The sequence below is a fragment of the Protomyctophum bolini genome (assembly GCF_963924005.1).
Source record: "Protomyctophum bolini genome assembly, chromosome: 4".
NCBI lineage: Eukaryota > Metazoa > Chordata > Actinopteri > Myctophiformes > Myctophidae > Protomyctophum > Protomyctophum bolini.
In genome coordinates this window covers 26,897,452-26,923,356 of record NC_137865.1, presented here as the reverse complement: position 1 = coordinate 26,923,356, position 25,905 = coordinate 26,897,452, and the positions used below count along the sequence as shown (strand labels likewise).

At 44.4% G+C, this 25,905-nt stretch overlaps 2 protein-coding genes across 2 annotated transcripts in view; one reads left to right on the top strand and one right to left on the bottom strand.

Moving 5' to 3' along the window:
- The window catches only part of mapk8ip2 (mitogen-activated protein kinase 8 interacting protein 2), a gene marked incomplete at its 5' end in the record, with an annotated part of 45,594 nt that overhangs the window by 6,784 nt on the left and 12,905 nt on the right, over positions 1-25,905 (bottom strand). The window contains 5 exons of the mRNA XM_080761488.1: positions 1,755-3,993; positions 4,528-4,731; positions 5,180-5,255; positions 5,795-6,034; positions 17,173-17,278. Of these exons, the coding sequence (XP_080617614.1) occupies positions 1,755-3,993; positions 4,528-4,731; positions 5,180-5,255; positions 5,795-6,034; positions 17,173-17,278 (2,865 nt within the window). The remainder of the gene's footprint in view (positions 1-1,754; positions 3,994-4,527; positions 4,732-5,179; positions 5,256-5,794; positions 6,035-17,172; positions 17,279-25,905) is intronic.
- LOC308313750 (gastricsin-like) lies at positions 21,301-24,423 on the top strand (the record flags this gene model as incomplete). Its single annotated transcript, XM_080761046.1, has 9 exons — positions 21,301-21,356; positions 21,468-21,615; positions 22,009-22,126; positions 22,514-22,632; positions 23,040-23,239; positions 23,387-23,503; positions 23,730-23,877; positions 24,029-24,127; positions 24,259-24,423. 9 exons carry the CDS (start codon positions 21,301-21,303, stop codon positions 24,421-24,423), a joined length of 1,170 nt encoding a protein of 389 aa, XP_080617172.1.

The following is a 25,905-nucleotide window of genomic DNA, read 5'->3' as shown; positions in this document are numbered from 1 at the left end:
AACACCCTCTAGGGGGTGCGTGACATGAAAATACAGCAGCTGCATGTCTCAGGTGGAGCGAGATCAATTCGTGGCGGCGACGACTCGCCACGACCTATTTCTTTACGCCATGACGTAATCTTCATTATCCGCCATGGCAGAACAAAATCCGCCGTGGCGAGTACAGAATCCGCCATGGCAGCGACTCGCCACGACCTATTTTTTTACGCCATGACGTATTCTTCATTATCCGCCGTGGCGAGTACAGAATCCGCCATTGTTTTTTTTTTTTTTGCGTGCCGTGGTGCAGGTTTTATTGTCCTAGTAATACTATTCTCGGAATTATTTCATCCTCTTGTAGCGTAACGGTTAGCGCTCTCGCCCCTATAGTCAAGGCACTGTGCCGGGCCAGGTTCGATTCTTGCAAAAAACAAACTTTTTTTTTTTTAAGTTATTTTTTTACCCGTACATACAGTGTGTGTGCGTGCGTGCGTATACAGTGTGCGTGCGTGTATGCGTGCGTGCGTATACAGTGTGTGTGCGTGCGTGCTTCATCGTATTTATTATTATTATTATTATTATTAATATGCAGGTAATAATAATAAATACGATGAAGCACGCACGCACGCACGCACGCACACACACACTGTTCACGCACGCATACACGCACGCACACTGTATACGCACGCACGCACACACACTGTATATGCGTGCGTGCGTGCTTCATCGTATTTATTATTATTACCTGCATATTAATAATAATAATAATAATAATAAATACGATGAAGCACGCACGCACACACACACACACACACTGTATACGCACGCACGCATACACGCACGCACACTGTATACGCACGCACGCACACACACTGTATGTACGGGTAAAAAAATAACTTTAAAAAAAAAAAGTTTGTTTTTTGCAAGAATCGAACCTGGCCCGGCACAGTGCCTTGACTATAGGGGCGAGAGCGCTAACCGTTACGCTACAAGAGGATGAAATAATTCCGAGAATAGTACTACTAGGACAATAAAACCTGCACCACGGCACGCAAAAAAAAAATAAACAATGGCGGATTCTGTACTCGCCACGGCGGATAATGAAGAATACGTCATGGCGTAAAAAAATAGGTCGTGGCGAGTCGTCGCCACGGCGGATTCTGTACTCGCCACGGCGGATTTTGTTCTGCCATGGCGGATAATGAAGAATACGTCATGGCGTAAAAAAATAGGTCGTGGCGAGTCGTCACCGCCACGAATTGATCTCGCTGTCTCTCGCATGTCTCTCAGTGCAGTGACATTCCGTGATTATTTGCCATAATCATATTAAAGAAATCACACCCGTATGAAATGAGGGGCGCTCTTGTCATCGTACATTTATGTTAGCAGACATTTGATATTGCTAAATAAGGTACATAAGGTGGTCCCTTATTGGCCAAGCTCTCCCAACAACATGTGATTGGTTAGCCGATTTGCTTGTTTACATATGAATATGTTTTCCCTTCAATGTCAATGGCATTTAATGTTTTGATGTTTAATGTCATATTTAGCGGAATTCTGACGCAATTCCTCCGTTCATCGTCAATGGCAAAAATAGCGGACATTTGACCGGAATTCTCTTACCGTGGTCAATGGCAAATCTTGAGACGTGTGGGGACAAAAGCTGTTTATTAGCGCCCCTTAAAAATTAGCTTGGGGGGTGCGTCAGCTAGGTCAGGAGGTAACAAGTGGTGCAAGGCCAAAAGAGTTTGGGGACCACTGGTCTAGAAACATACCTCCTTAGGCTGATCAGCTCCAGAGTGGTATTCTCATCCACCACAAGTGTGTACTTCATGGAGTCATAAGCCAGTCCCTCGTCATCTGTGTGCAGTCTCACACCCAGTTCTTTCTCACACCGCGGGTGGTCCTGGTCTGACAAGGGCAGATTCCGAACGCTGTCATCAATGGGCGGCGAACTGTCGAGATAAAGGTCACTGCCCCTGTAAGACGACTGCTTCCTCAAGTCACTCATGAAGGGAGAGCAGTCCTCCTCTTCATCGTTGTCGGTGGAATAAGTGAGGCTGAAGCAACGATTGGTCTGGGCAGTGGGGATGTCCAGTGTCAGGCTGTTTTTTACTTCTGTGATGCGCTCCAGGGAAGCTGAGGATCGACCCGTGGGCTTGGGATCTGTCTCTCGCCCCTCATCTTTGTCGCTGGCCACGCTCTCACTGAAGCTCGGTGAGTCAAGGTCCTTCCTCCCCTCCAGCATCATCAAGTCGTTATCCGGCTCCCTGGTGTCGTCCTCTTCATCGTCTCCCTGTCTCCTGGCATTTTTCGAAGGCTTGGTCTTCAAGTTTCTCTCAGAGTCTTTAATGAGATGGGCATGGCTTCCTTTGTTGAGGTAGCGCTCCACAATCACAGGGGCGATGGTGTCAGCGGTGGGGTTGCTCAAGTACAGACAGGGACCAAACCTGTCATTGCCTTTCAGCAGTTCTTCATTGGAAAGTCTTGCACTCATCTCCCTCTCCTCTGCCTGCTCCCTTCTTCTCGTCAGGCCATCCTCGTCCTCTTCCTCTGATCCCTCCATCCACGATTTCTTCCCTTGCCTGTCTTCTTTGAAGCTATCTGCCTCAATGTCCGAGGACGGCGAGATGGTATCGGACGTAGACACTTTCCTCTTGAAGCACTCTTCGGGACAGCTGATTGGGTAAGACCCCTCTGAGATCATCTTGTTGACCAAATTGCTGAGCAGCCAGGGCGAGTCCGAGTTCTCGCTCAGCTCATCTTCGCTCTCTGACTCGGAGTCTCCCTCACTTCCATCATAGTCATCAGAGTTGGGCATAAGCCTGGGTCCTACTGGCAGGTAGAAGGAGCGTTTGAAGCTCTCCAAGCCATGGTCTGGTTCTATCTCCAGCACCATCTGTCTGGAGAGGCTGTCCTCGCAGTGCTGGGCTGGGGGCAGAGTTTCATCTGGGTCGGCCTGGGGCTCATAAGACTCATCATCCACATTTTGTAGCCCCATCAGAGCCAGTCCGTCATCATAGGGCTCTGGCGGGAGGTAGGGCGAGTCCACAGGGGAAGGTGTCACCAGGGTGGGGGAAGGTAAGGGAGATGGAGATGGTAGAGGAGAGCCTTCTTTAATCGGGTCAGGCTGGCCCAGAAGCAGAGACGCCTTCATCCCCACAATGCCACTGTCCTGCTCTAACTCTGTATCTGGGTCCAACTCCTGGTCCGAAGTGGGCGAACTGGCCTCCTCAATAGAGTTGGTGAGGTGAGAGGAGCGTCCGCTGCTACTGTCGTCGCTGGTGAGGTCAAGTTCCGTCTCTGAGATGGAGGAGATCATGTTTGAAACCAGAGGACCTCCGCAAGCGAATGCCGCCTCCAGCTCACCCTCAATGTCAGAGTCTGACCCAGGGGAGCTCAGGTCCTGATCCGGGTCCGATGTCACATAGCTCCGCTTGGCGTTCATATCGGCGATCCCCGGGTCCGACGACGGAGAAGTAGAATCGTTAGCCGCCGCCTCACGGGCCATGGCCGAGCTGTTGGATCGGTCGAGCGTATCCGAGCGACTGGAGGACAGGTAGCTGGAGAATGAGGCGAGCTCGGAGGGCTCGATGGAGGGGAACTCCACGTACGTCGAGCTGTGGTTCTCCTTGCATACCAAGTCGTAGGTCTCCTTGCGCATGAACTCCACCTCAAAGTCCTTCTCCAGCTCCTCGTCGGACAGAGGCGTGTCGGCGCCGTCGTTGGCTCCGATGGGCGCGGTGGAGGACAAGCAGTGGCTGGTTCCGTCCGGGTCATTCTCCAACTCGGGGTCCATACCCGATTCGCTGGTGACTGTGTAGGTGTCGGTGGTGCATCGGGTCGAATGCCTGTGGCCGTGGCCGCTGTTGAGGTCGTGGTCCACCTCCGTGTCGGAACACTGTGAGTGCTCGTCCACCGAGGGAACTCTGGAGGTTTGAATCAAAGGCTCTGTGATGACGGGACCAATGACATCACCAGGGCAGGTGTGAGACTTATGCTGACCGAATGAACCTGCGAGAAAGGAAGGCGCAGAGAAACAGAGATGGAGATGACGAGCGTAGGGGATGAGGGACATGAGGTAATGAGAAGATGCATCAGAGTAAAGAATTAGATGTGAGGAGAGCATGGAATTGTGGGAGCCAAGAGGATGAGATAATGAAAGAGTCGAGAGGGAATGAATAATGATAGGGAGGGTGCAGGGAGGGAGAGAAGAGACTTTAGAGATTAAGGAGGCAATAAAAATGACAGTTCATTTAAGTTCACAGTCAGTGAGGGAAGGATGGGGGATGAACAAAAAACATATAGTGTGGATATAGAGTTCAGCAAATTATCAGCCATATTAGATTATAAAATTGTGCTTCCCCAAAGTACATGATCCAATTTGAGGAAGAATGGTGGATGTCAGTACAAAAGAATTGTGTTTTGTTGAACTCATATATCGCAAAAGGTGTCCATTTCACATCACGTTACTTCACGGCACGTCACGACATGACATTCATGTTAATGGGATGAACTCTGAACTTGGACGGTCGGCCATCTTGTTACCGTATTCGGGCCTCTCCCGCCTGTTACCCTCCATGTCGCAAAGGAGGGGCCTGCGAGGGGACTGAGGGTGCCCGCCCTCCCCTGCCTGTTTTGGGGGAGTACCTTTGCTCTGGGACCCTGGTGCTTGGGAGACTGGGGCAGCTGGGCACTGTCCTGTCACATGACTGCCATCCTCCAAGCACGTGTGGGTGGGCGACAGACGCACTGAAAGTAGAGCAGACAATAATAATTATAGAGGGACATTCATGTTGCCATGTTAAATCAACCACTTTCAACATGATGCCCATACTGCCGTAGTGCAGTAACTACGTCTTTGGAAACACTGACTTTCCTTCGTGATTTTGGGGGATAAACAATGAACTCAAGAACATGTTTACAATTATTGTAATATCACTTATTTGCCGATATCTCATTTGGATGATCAGTTGAAAAAATGTTGAAACGCATTATCGGCCACCCTTTGTGTCAGCATACTTTGGACATTAGAGGTGAACATCTTATAAAAGAAAAAAAGAAAACTAAAACGCTTTTGGATATGCATGCAGGCAGCCAGGCACATACGGTATATAGTGAAACAGCACATCTTAACATTCAATATCAACCAAAAAAAAGTCTTCTAGAGCTTCTACAGAGTTGCAGTAAATTCTCTCACCTTGAGAAGCAGGGTTTCGTAGGGAGTCCTGCCAGCTTCCTTTCTTTGGAGACAGGCTGTTGTTATTCAGGGAATCCTAATGAGAAAGGAGACAGTGTGAGATCTAAATTGACTTATACAGGATCATTACAGAGGTCTATTGTGTTTAGAGAATGGTTGAAATTATTGCCCAGCCATGTCCAAGGTTATCCAACCAAGGGTTGAATTTGTTCATCACACATTAGACATTATTTACTGTAGTTACAAAGGCAAGGAGAAAACAGCACTTTTGATCAATGCAGCAACCACGACAGGTTCCTGGCGAGGTCATTCACGGTACAGTTCAGATTCTGATTGAGCTGCTGCTGTCATAACAGCCCTTGGGGTTCTCAGTTATCAACCCAAGCAGACCAAGCGGTTATGAGATATCATATCATCCCCCACCCTCTCTCTGTCCTTTTATGACTCTCTTCACCCAAAAAAAAGGCCAGGTAGCCTATGTGATAAATTAAGCCGTCGTATTTTTGGTGTAGTCTTTTGTACTGTATACTGTGTGCAAACCACAAAACAAGAAAAGAGAGTTGAGTTGAGTTGTGTGAAATGAATGGAAATGTTCTGCCTGCATGTTCTCCAGACCTGTGAGTCTGACACAGCAGTGGTGAGGTTCAGAGTGGTGGGTCTGCTCTTCAGAGTGCCAAGCGTCGGGGAGGTGAGCGGGGAGGCAGAGGGGGAGGGCGGCATGTCGGGGTCCCCCTCCTCATCCTCGTCGTCATCTTCCTCGTCGTCCTCGTCGTCGATCATCTCAAACTCCTGGAAGTCGTCCTGGAAGGAGCAGATGGGGTGGTGCATCTCGCTCTTCTCCAGAATGAGACAGTCCTGGAGGAGGAGATGGTAGGGTATGCAGTACGTGAATGAATGCAGGTATTAAAGAAAGGGGTTAAAATAGGGATGTTCTCTGTGTTAGTAGTATTCCAGAGAGAACCTATGAAGTCACCACAGTTCTGACAGGAGAGGATAAACAACCAGGCAGTGGGACTACTCAAAGGGGGATGAAACTGACCCTATTACAACAGTTTCACCTGCTTTTATTTAGACAAGAATTATGAGTGCAATATTCTTTGATTGAGTGCTGCAGACAGACAGACAGACAGACAGACACAGACACACACACCCCCCCCCCCCCCCCCCCCCCCAAGCACTGCAGCTAGGGAAGGGCTCTGTTGGTGAATACACATAAACAGCCAAAGCAGATTCTGCTGATGTCTTATTAGTGGTCAGGTTCTGTGTGTGTGACTGTGTGTGTGTGTGTGTGTGTGTGTGTGTGTGTGTGTGCAGCGGCGTAGCAATAGGCAGTGCAGCCAGTGCCCATGAGGGGAAGGGAAAAAAAGAAAATAAACAGCTGACGGGCCGCTGTTTTGTGAATACACACACACACACACACACACACACACACACACACACATAGCAGAAGGGGCAGCTAGCTGAGCTATGGGAACAGGAGGAAGACATGGAACCTGGTGTCTAGCAAGGCGCTAGGCACAGCTCATTGGTCAGTACTCTTCATAGGCATGCAGCAGAGCCAATCACTATGCAGTATCGTATCTTAGCAACTATTTCACCACGCTCTGGTCCACAACATTGAAAAAACAAATGGATGCTGTTGAAAGCCAAGTGCCAACAATCTTATCTACCTCAGAGTCAGAAAGTTCTAGTAGTGAGATAGAACCAAAAAAAAGTAGAAAAACGAAGTGCAGAGCTGAGTGGGAAAAAGATTCGGTGGATTTTTATGAAACAAAAGCTTTGCAGTTTGAAAGTGGATATTCAAGCTTTCCCTACAGCTGCAATGTTGGTGAGTTTAATGTTGTTTAATACAAGCAGATGCAAATTGGAGGAATGGGGAGTCAATGGATGGTTTATGGCAGGTCACTTTATATCATTATAATAAATCTAGAGTTGCAAATTGCAAAGGACTGTACTGTCATGTGCCAGTTAGCCCTGACAGGGACACATATAGTGGCAGCATCATTTACTGATGTTTGCACTGCGTTAATGTTATATCTCACCATACCTGTCACTGTAGCGAGTGCAGAGCGCTCATTCTCCAAGCTCAAGTTGATAAAGACTTATTTAAGGAGCAGCATGGGACAAGAGTCTCAGTGGACTGGCTACGCTTTATATTGAGAACTGCAGAGCGAGGGCTTTGCTGAGTACAAGGCCCGTAAGGTGACCTTCTAATGAGGGAGTACTCTGGTAACAGCCACATCCATTCCATTCATTAATGCTGTGGTTTTGTAAGGCATATAACGAGCTGTGTTTTTCTTGATGGTTATGGACATTCTGTGGAAGTGGAATATATAATCTTTGTACAAGCTTTGTTAGTGTATAATGCTATATTTGTTTTGTTGTTTGATAGTTTGGAGACATCAGGCTGTGGTAGTTTTGTTTTTGAGCCCAAGTCAGGGCAGGTTGTTTATTGATGATTATATGGACACTGAGCTTGGCAGCTGGTGCTGTCTGCATGTGGTGCTGAAAGGCTGGTTTAAATGATTGATTGAAATATTTTTGTTTGCAGAATTACAGTACATTTCAAGCACAAACTCAATACAAAGATAAAATAAAGCCCCTTTGAATTTAATTGAATAATGTAATTGTGTGGCCGGTGAGGTCCCTACGCCACTGTGTGTGTGTGTGGGGGGAGGGTTTGCGTGTGCGTGCGCGTGTGTGTGCGTGCGCAAGTGTGCATGTGTTCCGAAATGAAACACCATGTGTGCGTGTATGTTCATTTGTTCACGTGGTTGTGTGGTCTGTCCGTGTGCACGCATACATTTGTGCATGTGTGTGCATGCCTTCTGTATATCTAGGCATAGACACATTATTGTGAGAGCAAGGGAGGAAGACTGAAGCTACATGCAGCGTTCAGCAGTGTTTTTACAAATGTCCTGGTGACGGCAGAAAGGTGAGAGCAGGAAACAGTGAAAGCACTTAGAGACAAAGCATGCAGAGAGCAGAATAATGGAGCCGTCTCAGGTGGACTGCTTCAAAAGATAGAGGGGATCATCAGACTGTGTGTGTGTGTGTGTGTGTGTGTGTGTGTGTGTGTGTGTGTGTGTGTGTGTGTGTGTGTGTGTGTGTGTGTGTGTGTGTGTGTGTGTGTGTGTGTGTGTAAGAGGAAGATGAGAGAGAATGTTGGTGAAGAACAGTGAAGTCGGATCAATAAAGCTTCTTGGGTTTCAGTGCCTTTAGTTTACAGGACAGTGGTAAAGTACATTATTTTGAAGTCCCATTGCACCTCTGCAGGAGCATACAGTACATCATGTGTGTTGTGTTGTGTTGTGTTGTGTTTGGTTGTCTCCGCCAGGCTGAAGGCTATATATGTTCTGCTCCCTGTCAATCCGTCCGTCCCTCTGTCCGTCCATCCATCCGTGTCCATGTCTCTATAGTCATGTGATCAAGACCAATCTGTTTTCATATTCCATATTTTTGAGTGGTGCAACCACTCCTACAACCAGCAATGTCCGTGTACCTGTTTGTGTACCTGTTTGTGTACCTGAATGAGCACGAGTATGTGACTTATTAATAGCAGTAGGGGGTGCCAGAAACAGAGAGAGGGGTAGTGCTGTGTCTCTAATGAGAGAGAAAGAGAGAGAGAGAGAGGGGGGGGGGGGGAATTGCACCACTCAGTTCACACGTGTGTGATTTTTACAAGAATCGTCCTATTAACCGTTTTGAACAAAATGCCTCAAATCATGAATGCAGCATTTGATTTCCATGAAAGTTGAGGAAGAAATGCCACCCTTTAATAGTTGTGTTCAACCAGAAGTAGTGCTTATCCTGGCCACTCCCCGTTCTCAATCTCTTGCCCTCACTCATTAGCCACTCCCCATTCACAATCACCCGTATCCACTACACCTGCTCACCACAGACAATCCTGCTGCAATCACCACAGTATAAATACACCTGCGTTCTCTCAGCCAGCTTTTTTGTTCTGCTTCAGAACAGACCAAACATGGGTCGTGCGTACTGCTCTTGTAGATCGGCTATTTCTGCTATTCACTGCTTTCAAATTCATCGTCCTGCACCCCAACCTCCTCCTCGATTCTCGCTCTTCCTTCTGTCTATTTCTCTATGAATCCAGACAGTGACGGAGCAGAGATCGACGACCGACCTCTCCTCGAGTAGAGCAACAATGTCCTAGCTTCTAACCTAGCTTCCTCATCCCATTCCACATTCATCTCATTTTGTTTCAATAAACTTTCTAACTAACTCCCCTGACCTGGCGGAGACCTGTGCTCTGATGAGCACTTTTTCTAGGATTCTAACCAATTCCTGACTCGATAGTCCATGCATTAAAGAGTGGGTTTCTAGGCCTTTATATATAATGCATGCCTTTATTTCATCAATATGTATGAAGGTAAAATGATTAGAATGCTCTTCTGCAGCAATGCAATTTCAAGTAGCCTATGTAGCATACTTAATTAATTCAGTCCTCCTCTACAGTTGCGTGCCAGCAGGGTAAAACCAACTCATTTTCTTTCATGATCTCTCAACCTTTATGTACAGTACATCTACGGGTGTAGGTATCACATGTTTCTTCGTGTAATGGGAATCTATACATGCGGCAACAACTAGCTCCTTGGTATTCATTTATCCATTTGTAACTGATAGTCAGTTTGGTTACATCTATATAATCTCAGAGTCAAAGATCCAATCCATAAATGTATTCGAACCCATGGTCTCTCCTGTGTTGGAGAGTGGGAGATATTGCGGTTTGATATTGCGCTTCAGGCAATACCACTTGTCAACCACTAGTGTTCCTACCCGAACACAGGACTACATTTCCCAGTGGAAGAGTATATAGGGAGACCTCCTCCCATGTTCTAGTGATTGTATCATGTTTTATACTCAAAAGAGTTCCAAATTGTAGCTTTGAAATTAACGGTGAGGATTTAGGATTTTACAGTGCAGTTGGCACAAGCAGTACACATCTCTCCAATCTGACAGTAAAAGCACAGAGGAAGGATCCATCTTCCTCTGCTTTGCATTTAGAACAGCACAGCACTTTCTCCTTGTCTCAGAGACCCAGTGCCAGCCTTTAAGACGAGGCATCGTAGCACCGCCCTCCACTGATCTTCCACCTGACAAATGTGCTGATGTAGCCTACAGAAAAGCCTCTTAATGCCATGGTGACGGCACACATGCACCCAGTTTACACGTGAAGTATTGCTCTCTCCTGTTGCAGGGGTGATGGAATTGCTTTTTATTCAACATCATCAATAACCATTAGTCATTAATATGAGTGACAATGTTAGGCCATCATAATACAGATTCAACCACCCGCACATCAAACTAGACTCAACACTCTATCGTTGTGATAACCTGACCTACAGTAATACATAATTTGCCACAAATTATGACCTATAATATTTTCCAGCATCTTGGGGTCTATCAATAAGGATGTGAAAAGCCACACAACTGTCTGAGGTGAAGGATCTACACACTGTAGTGAAAGCATATTATTTAGCTAGCCCACCTAGCAGAAAGGCAGGGGGAGAGAAAGAGAGAGAGAGAGAGAGAGAGAGAGAGAGAGAGAGAGCATCTATAAATTTGTTGTCCCTTTGACTATCGATGCTCATGGTGTCAGGTTCCCAAGGACTATAGTCCCCATCACCGCCCCCAATTCAGCAGAAATACGCAAGCACAACTCTGCTTATGAAGCACTACCGCGATGTGAATGAGATTAGCCCTCTTTCACGTTCCCAGGGATTGGACAGACTAATCGCACTCAATGAAGATGAAATTATGTCAACCAACCACTCTGACTGGCCATGCTTATATCATATCAAAGAAGCGATCACGCGCAACTACATCTGAACAACCACACACATGAGCAACAAACTCATATTATATCTTAATTATAATCCAGCAACTATCCTTAAAAACACAGAGTTATGCGTGAGTTACTTCTCTGCAACACTATAGTGCACCAGTTCAGTGACCCTGAACGATGATCATTTTTTCAAAAGACATTCTAATTTAACATTCTGTTTCAGGCCGGAGGCTTGTTCAGCATGGCTGATGCTGCAAGCGAATCACAAGAGAGAAACATGATAGCTTAATTGTCAATGACTAGGGCTCTTGGAGAGAAGTAGCTTGATGGTGCACTGAGTATATACTGCTAGCTCAAGTGTCCAGCTGATACAGGGAGGCAGTGGACAGCTGAGGGAGTCTTGGGAGATGGGAGGGATAGCCCTTATGACACACACACACACACACACAGCAATTTGTGTGATTGAAAACTGGTGAGGGAATTACGGGACTGTCACTGTAATAGGAGTAATGAGACCATCATAAAGAGGCTTTTCCAGATATAGTGGATGTAGTGGGAGAGAGTGGTATGTTGCAGTTACTGCAGTAGTTATTTCACATAAATACGTCTCTGTGTGGCTGAGACACGCACACACGCACACACGGCACACGCACATTGGTTTTGACATGGCAGCAGTGCCCCGGGCGGCGTGTGCACACAGTACAGACAACACTGGCAGGCGTTTGCGGGTGTTTACGCAGCCCTATAGGGATTTGGAATGACGCCGGCACAACCCGTTGTGAGACAGTTAATCAAGGCGATGTTTTAGTTTTTTATTAATTGTGTTTTATGACATGACGTAGGCTTGCCGCTATTGTAACATTGTCCTTGGCTTTGACACGTGAGTGACTCCAGGAGTCACTGGATATGGCCCCCTGTAATGCACCCCCCCACCACAATGCCTGTGCTGTTTCCCCCGCGTTTGAAGTGATATTGAGTGACGTGCAAACATTGCAAAATTCCAGACCCCCAGGAACACGCCCAGGGGGGCCAGGCTGGTTCCGGCGTGCCGCCCCATGTCCGAAACGGTTGAGTACTGTACTGTACTGTACTGTACTGGCACACCAGAAATCATCATATATACAGTTATATATCACTCATTGAGTGAATTATAACATTACTAGACCTTACCCGTTCTGAATATATGAACACCAAATTATGTACAGTGTGGGTAATGCAATGTAATAGATCACATTACTGATTGGGAGGGAATTGGCCTGTCTCGCTATAGTACACGTAGGCTCCGCTATCGCAAACATAGCGGATTTATCCCCCAAAAAGCATGTTTTTGCAATAAACGTTTTAAAATTCCACATTTGCGGTGCCCCCTATGGATGGAAATGGAATTGCTTTGGGCTCTCCTTTGGTTAAACCACCCTCGACATGTGAATGAAATTTGGGGTGGATTGATTTTTTTTACATTTGTTGTAAAACAGGCCCATCCCACTAACTTTCGATTACGACGATTAACTTTGGACGACGATTACAGCCGACTATGAAAATTCTGCCTGTGGTGTTTTAATCGGATAGGGCCAGAGATAATGTGTACTGTTTTTTGTGAGATTTGCAGAGAAGCAAATTTAGATTTTACGACCTACGGTTCAAAAGTTATAGGCCTAAGGCGAAATGTAAAGACCTCCGACTCCGTAATATTATGGTCAATGCCTGTGAAAAGTCGGAGCAATTGGTGCAGGCAGTGAGGAGCTACGACAATGTTTTCAGACAGACAGACATTCATTAAGGCATTGAGTGAATTATAGTATGATGATTATTATAGTATTATATAGTATAGTATACAGGGTTGGGAAGTAACGGATTACATGTAACGCCGTTACGTAATCAGAGTAAAAAAAACATAACGGTAACGTCTTAGAGTACATTTTAAAATGTGTAATCTGGATTACAGTAACGGGGCTTCCCCTCATTAATTTTACAAACAAGTTATGAATTATTTTAACACCAAACAACCACCTGCAATAGCGCACACTCCGCACACACGGCAATGAATTGGAGTTGAGCGCAGCGCGCACCTCTCTGACTCTGTGTAAAATTCTCACAGTGGAGGCTGCAGGTGTCAGGGCGGTGTTGGCAAATTTGCGAGAGAAATAAGCAACCAGGTCTATGAAAACAAGCCCAAAAGAAGCGACTATAAAAGGCCACACGAGCACTTCAAAGCTATATATATCGTCCATTAAACAATGTGCATATTTATATATGTTGGCTAGACGATCTACAAGCTCACAACCGTTCTACCATTATTTACAGAAAAATAAGCCCAATGTGGCTTATAATAATCAGACCAGGCAACACTGCAGAGATACTAGATAGGAGAGCATATTGGATTGGGGACAAATAATGGGTAGCGCAGTCTTCTCTTTTAGGTCAAATACAATGAGTAGCCTACGGGGTTGATGGTTGATTGTTGGTTGTCAAAGTTGTTGGTTGTCAAAGTTGTTGGTTGATAGACATTCTTCTCTATCAATGGTAAAACTTGTATTATCTAATTAAATTGAGTTTTACTTAAAAGTAATCAAAAAGTAACTGAAAGTAACTTGTAGTTACTTTTTAAATGGAGTAATCGGGATTACGTAACTGACTACATTTTTTAGCAAGTAACTTGTAACTGTAGGGGATTCCTTTTTAAAAGTAACCCTCCCAACCCTGATAGTATATAGTATTTAAAGTTGGAGTGCTTATGAGTGTTTATGAGGTGACAGTACTTCATTAAACCCTGGAGTCATTTTTATGTGCAATGATGTATTAACTTTGTATTTGGGGTTTCTTCTTGGAGGCTGAACCCTTGACAGTCAAACGGGCCAATGAAATAAACAGTAATATAGTGACATCACGCTATGAGCCCCTCCCCTAACCCCTCCCCCTTTATCATAAAACTACAGCTGTGGCTGCAGCTTCAGTTCAGGTGGATGACCACCCACCAGGCAAACCAGGCATACTTATGGGCGTGTCCACATAAAAGCATGCTTTTAACAAATACTGTACACTTTTTGGAAAAAGTTCTTCCTCCTTATATTATAATAATACCTGATGATCATATTTTAGGGTGGAAAAAACCGTGGCACTGCATCTTTAATGCAGTGCCAAAATAAAAATGTATACACATTGCAGCATTACATTAAGACATGGGATCTTACTAAGTAACCAAACAAGTATGTTGTTCTTTGCGCTCATTATGACAATTATGCTGTCAAGCATTTATCTGTAGGCATTCTAGGTGCATTTAGAGAGTTAGTATAGTGGGTTGTCGGTTGTATGAGATGGTGTATTATTGCAGCTTATTATTGATCAAGACTACTCAGGACCCCACTTTGAGAACCAATGATATAAGAGAGTGGTCTGAAATAGCCCTCCATTTATCAATGACATCACTGTGTCTGAGTAAATGTCGCATCTCCACAAAACAAACAGCCCTGATGTGGTACCCAAGATACAAACACCATCGCTCTTCAGCCGTTCACTTTAGCACTTCCTGAATACACAGGTGTTCAGACGTCTTCCCAGGAAAGACAGAGATGGATATTTAGGAATAACAGGAAGTGGAAAGATTAGAGGTGAGATGGTAAAGAGGCAGAGGGTAGCGGTGTGTGTGCATGCAAGCGTGCGCGTGGGTGCATGGATGTGTCCCCGTCTTCATGACAAACCCTCCTCACAAACTTGCACAAAAATGCAAAAACATTCTCTGTAAACTTCCATAAACCACTCAAGTTGTGTGCCAGATTGTACAAAAGTCCAGCATGGCCCTTCATTATCTTATAGTGTTGTGACATTTAGAAAGCAATTAGATCTGAGTCCGTTTTATTGAGTTAGAAACATTGATAAGATCGCCATTACAGGCTATCTCTAATTGCCTGTCTTGGGCTCTGCTTAGTAAAATGATCGAAAACCTATACAGAAAGCATAATCAAACAGTTTAAAATTGAGATAAGAAGTGTGAGAGTGAAGTGATGGGTACTAGTGGTTGTGTTATGCCAGATTTGGTTTAAATCAAGCGTTATGTGTGCACGTGTGTCTATGCAGGCACGTGTCACCAGAGGTCAAGCACTAATATAAGAGGGCTATGGCTATGCAGATTAAAACCTGAACCCCCGTAACAAATGGGAGTTAACCCGAGCTGGGGATTGGGCAGGGGAAGGATAATCCCAGTTTAGATTGGCTGTTAATCCTAAACATCAAAGACTGTTATGACCGAATCATACCAAGTCATAAACCTCAGAGCCACTCCGCCAAACTCAGTGTTATCTCGGTGCCGAAAGAGATTGGATAAATGCTGCTGATGACCTGACAAACTGTCCTCTGTGCCGCTGACAGGCGCATGATCAAATGCATGCAAAACCGCATGCAGGCAGAAGTCTCTTTCACTCTGTCTTTGGTCCTGTTCTTTAGCTCGCTCACACATCCTCACAGCTGTACACTGCTGTGACCCACACACGCACACATGCGCGAGCACTCACGCATGCACACAGAACCTCTGGTTTATGGCCATCCTCGCTAATCCAGCGTGTCCGCTATCCCATGTCAGCAGGATAACTTTATGTGGGCAGTGATGGGAGGGGACGGGGCTGTGATGTAACATAACAAGGACTGACACTGTGTAAAATGAGCAGTCAGGGCCTGTGCTGTGCTGTGCTGTGCTGTGCTGTGCTGTGCTGTGCTGTGCTGTGCTGTGCTGTGCTGTGCTGTGCTTGGCTTGGGGAATTAGTCTGTTTATTTTGAAAGCATAAAACTGATAATAACTGACAGACAGACAGACAGACAGACAGACAGACAGACAGAGGCAGACAGTGAAAAGCATGCATGTTTTACGATGACCTCGTTGACAAGCAAAATAAACATCCCCATCCCTGAAGCCTCTCTCCCGCATGAATTTCTAGGGCAAGGTCTTTTCTCACACAATAAAGAATTATGTTTTGTTGAAACAGCCTCACCAGTTTATCTCTTGCTCGAATTAACATGATGGTAGCAAATAATAATAATAATCTGATATACAGATTTATGCCACATGCGAGAACTGACTCTCTCGGCTAAATCCCACTTGCCCGGGCAGATGAAGGAGTGTGAAAAAGTGAGAGGGGGAAGAGAGAGAGAGAGAAGGGGAAGAAAGGCAGGGGGTAGTGGAAGAGAGCTAAAGTGGGAAGGAATCTGAGCTCTGTCTCCGAGCAACGCTGTGCGTGGCAGAGAGGGAAGGGGAGACAAGAGCGAGGGAGGGAGGGAGGGAGAGACAGACGCGGTGGGGGGGGGGGGGGAGTGGATTGTCTCTGCATAGCAGCAAACTGCTCTGGGTCACCCGCCCTCTGCTGCATCCATGGCTTCAAGCCACAAGCTAGGTATACATTTACGTCTCTAAGGATGGAGGAGGGGGTATGGAGAAGGTAAAGATGAAAAAAAGCGTAATTGGGGATTACGGTGATGATACATGGGGGGAAATTAGCGAGCGGAAATGAGCCACACGACGAAAAGCGGAAAATCCGATCTTCAAGTTCACAACGCACTGCTGTTTTTGAGCAATTTGAAAATGTAAATGTCTTTGTTAGATTTTGTGAAAATCTGTGAAGCAATTGGAATATGTTTTTTTAAGCAAATCTTCACCTATAATGACATGCCCAAAATATAGGTATGAGCTATTAGTTAGTGGTTGTTTTGGAAGGGTTTTAATTATACAGTATTACATGCTACTGAATGCTGTATCCACTTAAAATACAGTACTACTACTACTATATACAGTACTACTCAACTGTATACGGTATTCCCACTCTGCACCAGTATAATTAGTCCCTGCATTCCACTCATGTTAATCACGATATTGACTACTGGCACTCTGAGACTGTAGCCACTAATGTAATGACGACCAAGTGTGTAGCCCATAAATAAAAGCCAGCGTCTACTATATTATAAGAAAGACATGCAAACTGGGTCCTCTAGTTAGTATCTGCTCTCTCCCTCGCACTTTATTTCTTTGAGTCTATCTTTTATGTTTTATGCCACCGGAATTAACCAGTGACACCGTCCTAAATGAGGTCTATTCTACAGTATAGCAACTGTGTGCATGTGTGTGCATGTGTGTGTGTGTGTGTGTGTGTGTGTGCATGCGTGCATGCAAGAGCAAAAGATTAGAAGAAGGAGAGAGCCTTACCTTCTCATATGGATCAGAGTCATAGTTGAGTCCAATCCCACAGTCGTCTGTGATCTCAGATAGATCCTCATCATCAAACTCCTCCAGACTGATATCGTGGGTTGGCCTGTAAAAACACAAGAGAAATATCATGTCATAAATATTCATATTACAGTATACATGCGCAACCAATCAATGGAAGCCCCAAAGGTGGATTTTCTTAATAATTATAGATTAATGTCCGCCTTGGTCCTGGGGATGACTCATGTAGGCTACTAAAGCAGGGGTTCTCAACGTTTTCGGCTGGGGACCCCCGAAAATGCTTTGGCCATGTCTGGCTTGATTATTGATGCTGGTGCCGGTTTTAGAGAATTTGTAAAAACTAGACCTGTACGTGCCTGTTGGCCACCAGCCTATAGCAATGCAACTTGGGAACCTAATAATAATTGTCATAGCACCCGTTTTAACTATCTGCCTGTGTGTGAAGAGTGCAAACTGACTGTGAAAAGTGTGTGTTAAGTAAAGTAATTTGCAGGTGTGGGGCTGCCATGGCAATTAATTGGCTGAGGCCATAGAGTAGACTGTAAAAAATATATGGACAAAGCGTTCTCCGGGTCTGATATGGACGTAAGATGAAGCCTGTCAGTAAATCGCCATCTTTCTAGATCCGTTTGGGCCCAGCTGGCCATTGGCTGGCCCAGACAATGAGGTGGGACTTCCCCCCTTCTTCTTTGTTGGTTTTTATTTTGACTCGAGTGGGGGGTGGTCCCGATCATAGACTGCAACGGTAGCCACGCCCCTCAGAACATACTCGACTTTTTATTTTTTTAATAAATGGGACCATAATTTGATAAATGAGACTTTAAACTAGTGACTGGAAGCAGAAAGTATTCATGACCATGTTTAAGGTAATACAGTCTAGGTGAAGTTGGGCCCAAATACATGGACCTCTATGGAGATATGGGTTTTTTGGGCCCAATGACAGCGCAACAACAGGCCATTATATGAACTTTCATGAAGTCAGAATTTCCTACTGGCTTCAGACAATATTGGCTTCACTGCCCCCTGGCTGAGGCAGAGGCTGGAAGTTGCACAGGTGAGGGGATTTAGGCTGATTAGGCCCACTGGCAGAGCCTGACCAGAGCCTTTTGTGGTGGTTCTGGAGAACCGTGGGTTCGACCACGGAAATAGAAGGAGATCAAAATTAAAATATTTAAATCAATTCGATTTTTTTATTGAAAAGTTTCTATTTGAGAACATTTATAAATACAAATATCAAATCTATTTTAGATGTAAACCAAAGCAACTACCGGTATGCCACTTCACTGCCTTTCATATAAATACTGCGTAATGCAATCATATACAAATGTATCAAATACATTTTGGATAGATATATTTCTTTTAACTTTAATTGCACTCAACAAGCACACAAATATAAAATACACACAAGAACTGACATTTTTCAGGGAAACCTTTCAAAATCTTCACCTATACTGTCATCAATATCAGATACCGAAATAAAGACCATTATTGTGTGTGTGTGTGTGTGTGTGTGTGTGTGTGTGTGTGTGTGTGTGTGTGTGTGTGTGTGTGTGTGTGTGTGTGTGTGTGTGTGTGTGTGTGTAAAATATATGGTCATGCTTTAATTTACCCCAGTCTTAGCATGCATTTCCAAGCGGTTGTCATTCACAGAACTGAGAACTTCCATTTACAACAGTAGCCTACTTCAGCACGTAAAAGTGTGTCTCAAATGAGCCATGATGTTGATTAGTTGATCAGTTGATTAGTTGATTAGTTTCTATCTCATCTCTACATCATCAGTTCCAGGCAAGCTCTTTGCTCTACCAGCAGTTGGTTCTCACAATGTGTGAAACTCGAGAGAAATGCTGCATTGCAGCTTTGCCACCGAGGACAGCACACTCCACACTATATTACCTATGGATGTTTATACTGACTGCATCGCAATGGAGACCATGCCATATACAGTAGGCTACAGACGGTGTTATCTAATCTATTTGCTAACCCTGGGCAAAACATATCCGTAAGAGTTTAACCTCCTACACATGCACAGTACGGGGCTGTCCCGAACAGGCAGTGATGAAAAACTCAACCTGATCACACAGAAGGTGTTGTTGGGAGGGTATGGATGAGGAATCAACATCAATATCAAGTGTACTGTATGTGTCGACCATTGCAATAAGCCTAACCCTAATGCCCCTATTCTATTTGCAGAAAAAAGCTCATCTATAAGCTCACAACACGCTGGGTGTAGATTAGCTGTTTTCGGTGTAAAGGGAAAACAGGAGGGGGGCCGTGTTTAGACCCCTGGGGGACACCTGGGGTTTAGGAAGTGGGCGGCAGTTCCAGTTAATATCTAAATTCACGTGGTTCCACACTTATTATTATTATTGTTATTTGTGTATCAACAGTGAAAACAGCACATTATAGGTATAAAAATGCTGTTATTTTACATTCCACAGCCGAGAAGACAGATCACTCTGGCCACGTTCAGGTGTTTAAGCACTAGCAGATATCTGGTGCTGTTTAGACAGTTGCGTCCGCTCTCAAACAAGCACATGCCTGGTCGGGCAGCCTGGAAGCAAACTACACCTTCCCGAAGGTTATATTTACCTGCCAGGGGCAGGTGCCAGTGGGCAAGCCTTTGTGTCAACTGTCAACACCTGCAAAATATCAAATATACAGTAGTGTGGCCCTCTAATATTAACAGTTTGATAAGACTATTAACAGTTTTTCAGTTTGATAAGACTGTGTGTTCAAGGTGCTGCTGATATTATAATTTTCCACTTGTGGAAAAGTTGAAGTCACGGTCATATCTCTAGGCTTGACCTTGCTGTTATTATGAATGTGGCGTTGTACCTGGAAACTAACTGTGCTGACTGGGCATTTTAGTAGATTTACAAACAAGGACATTCAAACTAAGTTTGAGCAAAAACAACTGGGATCACAGTCATACAGTACTCACGAGTAAGACGCGCAAACGCGGGAAGCGAACGCAGCTCGTACATATTTGGGTTTTGGACGTATAGCTGCTTTTGGGTCTCCTTATATGGTGCCCCTTTTGTGCCCATATATGGAGCTGAGTGGACCTGGCCCCTTTTGTGCCCATATATGGAGCTGAGTGATTTCTGATGCAACACACTCCATATTTGGATAGCGGGACAGACACACACACAGACAGACAGACAGACAGACAGACAGACAGACAGACAGACAGACAGACATGATCTGCTAGGTCTCATAGTAAGTGCTCACTGCGTTCGCAACTATACAATTTCCTTTTTCTTTTTTAACATACATTTATTTTAGAAAGAGAAACGTTTCCAGGTGATATATTATGGCGGTGTATATCACAACTATGGCAGCGTTAACAAGGGCCACTTCCCTTCAAATGGTACATGTAGGCTTTGTATTAATGAAAGATTCAACAAACCCACCCGATACAGCAGGCCAGCAGTGCTCACACTTTTTTGACTTGTGAGCTACTTTCAAAATGACCCGCTCAAGATCTATACCCACAAAATAGTTTTCCCCATTGCTGAAAATAGTTTTTAAAAAAATACCAGAATGTACAGCTTTGGAAGAGCGGCGCTGGCATAACATAATAAGACAAACGCACTTACTTTTTACTTTTATTTTTGTCTTTTTTTGTTGTTGTATATACCGGTAACTTTGTAATGCTACTGACGTTTGACAATGAAAACAGGAGTTCATGGCAAGAAAGCAAAATTTAGAAGCTTGTTCCACCCACAGACGGCACACTCGTAGGGTCTCTCTTAGCTACTGTAATTTACAAACGGCACAGCCGTAGGGTCTCTCTTGTCTTATTTACAGTACATGGGGTATCCAGATATTTACAAGCTTGTTTCCCAAACGGCACAACCTGTCCTGTCCATTCAGCTGAAATGGACAGGACATTATCACAAAGATGCATAAAGTGCTATATGTGTTATTTGCCTTCAAAGGCAAATAACAAAGGCAAACAACATATTCAGAGTCGGAAAGAACACCTTTGCAGCTGATATGATTTGGGAGTTGATAAGGGTCTGATATCAAATAGTATATAAGGCCTGTTCTACGCCTGACTGAGGTGTATTCAACCTGGAGAGCTGTGAGATACAGGGGAGAAACATGAAGTGTCTTATTCTTCTTCTAGTCGGTGCGGTGTTTGCCGAGGGCATCCACAGGTAAGGAACTGCTTTATTTCTATATATTCTGAGTACCTGTACCTTTTTACGTGCCACTGGAAACGTTTGATACCAAACATATTTGTTTGTTTGTTGTGCCCTCTCTCCCAGGATTCCTCTGACCAAGCATAAGTCCATGCGCCAGGCACTGAGAGAGCAGGGCATCGAGGTGCCCTATCAGGATCCCGCTCTGAAGTACTACCCCCAGGGAAATGAGTTTGCTGGCTCCGCCAACATGTACATCAACAACTATGCTGATGTAAGAAAACCACTGTCTTTCATATAAATACTACCTACTGCAATCACATCTGTCTTTCCTTTTGAGAAATGCACATTTCTGTCATTTATTGCAGTAGCCTACTTAGGTTTTGATGTGTCACAAATTCCACACATTTATAATTGAAAAGTGTGATGGATGTCAGTCCACATCGCTGTGGCCATATTAAAAAAGAAAATGTTCTAAATGTTTGGCATTTCCAAGAATCAGGAACCCTGACAGACTAGGACTACAGTAGGTCGATGACTGTACCGTACGGTCGGTCAAACACATACAGTATTACAGAGAATAATTAGCCAACCAAGTATACAAGATGTGTAGTTTTCCTTCGTCTGTCTGTCTGTAACCCTAACACGTGTGTTGTGCTCCCACCAGACCACCTACTATGGACCCATCAGCATTGGGACTCCCCCTCAGTCCTTCCAGGTGCTGTTTGACACTGGATCTTCCAACCTGTGGGTTGACTCCGTTAAGTGCAACACTCAGGCCTGCAGTGAGTACAAACTGTATTGGAAATGCTGAAACCAATCAAAATAAGCCCACGAGCATCATCTATCTATAACTTTGAACTTCAAAACATGTTCATGTGTTATCAGAAAGTTGGAAACTGTTGGACTCAGATTAGAGAACTTGTATTTCTGTCATTGCGTAAAGACATGCATGCTGTCCATTATTGGACTTTGATGAGCATTGGCTAACGTGCAGAGAGTGGGTCATGGAATTTGCATGTTGAAATTAATTACAAGAATACCAACAGGCTCTGTGGTTCATGTGACGGGAGATATACAACTGATCTCCTGACTTAATTCAGCCAGTCTGTATAGTAGCCTGTTTGGTGGAGAGCTACCTTTTTGATAATTCTGACCTCTGCTATTTCCAGACACCCACACCAAGTTCAACCCCCAGCAGTCCTCTACCTACTCTGCCAACGGCCAGACTTTCTACCTGCCCTATGGAGCTGGAAGCCTTTCTGGAGTTTTCGGATATGACACCGTTAATGTGAGTTTAAGTAACCATGGATAACTGTCGTAACTAAACCCCACAGAGGACAAAAGGGTGTCTGTTCCAGAGATTCACAATTTCACAAATATATACTCACACTGCCACTGTAATCACACACACTGGGCATTAATTAAAATAAAAAATAAGCTTAAATTATCTGAACATTCCACTAGCATTAATGCAATATATTCATAAAAGTATAACAACTAAATCAGTTCAACAAAATTAGTGTAGCCGAGTAGCCCTGACTGAAGTCCGGAAGCCTAATAACTCCCGTGACCAGGGAGGTTTCCTCTTGATAGGGTGTTTAGATGTTACATTTAGTACTTCTGTACCCGACTGAATCCCTTCGATCTTGATGTTGTTAGTTGTTTACTTTGTGATGTGTATTGTGTACCCTATAGATCGGCGGCATTGTGATCACCAACCAAGAGGTTGGTCTGAGCACTAACGAGCCAGGTCAGAACTTTGTTGTGGCCAAGTTTGATGGCATCATGGGCCTGGCCTACCCCTCTATCTCAGCCGGAGGAGAGACCCCCGTCATGGACAACATGATCAGTCAAAACCTGCTGAATAACAACATTTTCGCTTTCTACCTCTCCAGGTATCCAAGCAGCATGCACTGTACACAAAATTAACAGTGCTCTTAAGTAAAACACATAATATAACATCATATACAATACACACCACACCTGCCATAACAATGACACATAAAGCTTGCCGCTAAGCTGTGGGATGTTGTCTTGTCCAGGGGAGGACAGCAGGGCAGCGAGCTGTCCTTTGGAGGAGTGGACCAGAGCAAGTACCAGGGCCAGATCTACTGGACTCCTGTCACTTCCGAAACCTACTGGCAGATTGGTGTTAATGGGTTTGTACTGTTTTAATTTTCCCATAAGATTCCATCAGAATGAACAGCAGGCAAAAAATTCAATCTTACATGTCTGCTTGAATGCTACAGTATAGTGTTGTGCTCTCTAGAATATAGATTAGACGTTACTTGTACAGTATATTTTCGCTCACATGTTTCTTTGAGCGTTCTCCACCATTGTGCATTCTATTTCTAATGGCATTCCAATGGATGTGGTGCCCTGCAGATTCGCAATTAATGGCCAGCAAACAGGCTATTGCTCTTCGGGCTGCCAGGCCATCGTTGACACTGGTACCTCCCAGCTGACTGCCCCTCGCCAGGTGATTGGAGACATCATGCAGGCCATTGGAGCCCAGCAGAGCCAGTATGGAATGGTAAGGACACGCACGAAAGAATGACACTATTATATTGGATTTCTTTCGTCATCCTTGTAATGGTAGGAGCACACTTACATTCTAAACATGGTGGTAAGGTTGTTTTTTTTATATAACCCTTACCTGATTATGTCATAATCTTGTTTTCCAGTACACAGTGAACTGTAACGCGGTGTACAACCTGCCAACTCTCACCTTCGTCATCAGCGGGGTCTCCTTCCCTCTGCCTCCCTCTGCTTACATCCAGCAGGTAAGTTCATCCCCCCCCCCCCGAATGTACATTATATTAGTGTCTCTGTTTGTGTGAGCGCATGCATGCAAGCCAACACATAATACATCTGGAAAACTCACATCTTATCCTCTCTCCATCTGTATCCATAGCACTACCAGAATGGATACCAGATGTGTATGGTGGGCATCAGCGCCACCTATCTGCCCTCTCGTACCGGACAGCCACTGTGGATCTTTGGCGATGTGTTCCTCAGGGAGTACTACTCCGTTTACGACCGCACCAACAACCGTCTTGGCTTCGCCACAGCTGCTTAAACGTCACTGCTGTTACCTGACCGTACCCCCGAAACCTGCCCGGATAATGATAACTGTCTGTGTTCATGTCTAATCAATATCACAGATCTAGTTTGATGATACCTATAAGCTAATGTATGAACTTCTTGCCATTCAAGATCTGGCAATTGCTGAAACTTTCCTTTGGAGAGGCTTTGTGGGTAGGTTACAAGAATACCAAGTTGCCTTTCAAACAATCTGTGCTGTGTTGATAATGAGTCTGAACCATCTGAAGACAATGATGAATGTTCAGTTTGAGGCTTGAGTAAGCTATTTATAATTTGGTAAACAAAAAGATGTTGATTTGTTCTGAAAGCAGAGAATTATTTTGTTGAATGAAAGCACACATGTATTGATGAGAAATAAACCGATTACAAATCCAACCACTGGTGTCCTTTTAATTCCTTTAAATAATCAGGTTGGAAAATAAAATGTGTATACTGTAGTTTACGTAGAGTTTCACTCCCATCAGACCTGTATGCTAGGCCATCCACAGCGTAGTGCAAATATTTGTCATATATAGAATGTCTATTCAATTATATAAAACAAAAGGTAGAGCAAACATTAAAAGTTTTAATATTCTAATGTAAAAAAGAATATCATGGTGTATGCTGTGTGTGTGCACGTGCGTGTTTGTGTGCGTGTTTATTATTAACACTAATCAATGCAGTGTGAATTCATTTTTCTGACTATCAGTAAAGCGAGTATCAAAGTGACAGTGAGTCCATGGCTGAGGGCATTTTTTAGCACAGCAGGCCGAGGTAGGGGCATCCCTCAAAACCCAATAAACGCTGCAGACATGGAAAACAAGATGCACTACAGCTAACGGATGCGGTAGTCTCATACTCTCCAAAAAGAAACGGACTGCACTACTCTCTGTTGTCAAAATGCCTTTCATTTGTTCCTACTACTGTTAGACAATTTGACAGAATCATTTTCACGTCTTTCAACAATCCATATGGTAGACTCTAAAATGTATAATCCCATAGAGAATTATTATTGATAAAATATCTTAATGTTCTAAGACACTGAAGGGTGAAGGCATATTCTGTCTTTTTGAAGGCGACATGATGAATTGTATGAGTTCAAGACTTCAATGAAAAAGATCCCAACTTGAAGTTTACTGTAGTAAACTGTAGATTATGCTTGGGATAGAGTTTCCCAGATGTGGAGGTGCAGAGGGACCAAAACATTGAAAAGGTAAGGGATTCAGTAGTGAAATATTTCTACATTAAAGTCATGTCTAACTTTAATGTTCTGAGAGTAGTGACATGACTAAACGACAAGTCTGCATCCTTCTCATTTTTCCCCCCATAGATGCCATATCCCTACAACAAATGTATTGGTGTAATGCCTCGACATTGTCAAGTAATCACACACACACACACACACACACACACACACACACACTCTCTCTCTACTATAGCACAATAGTAGATGCACAAACTTGGAAAACTCAACAAG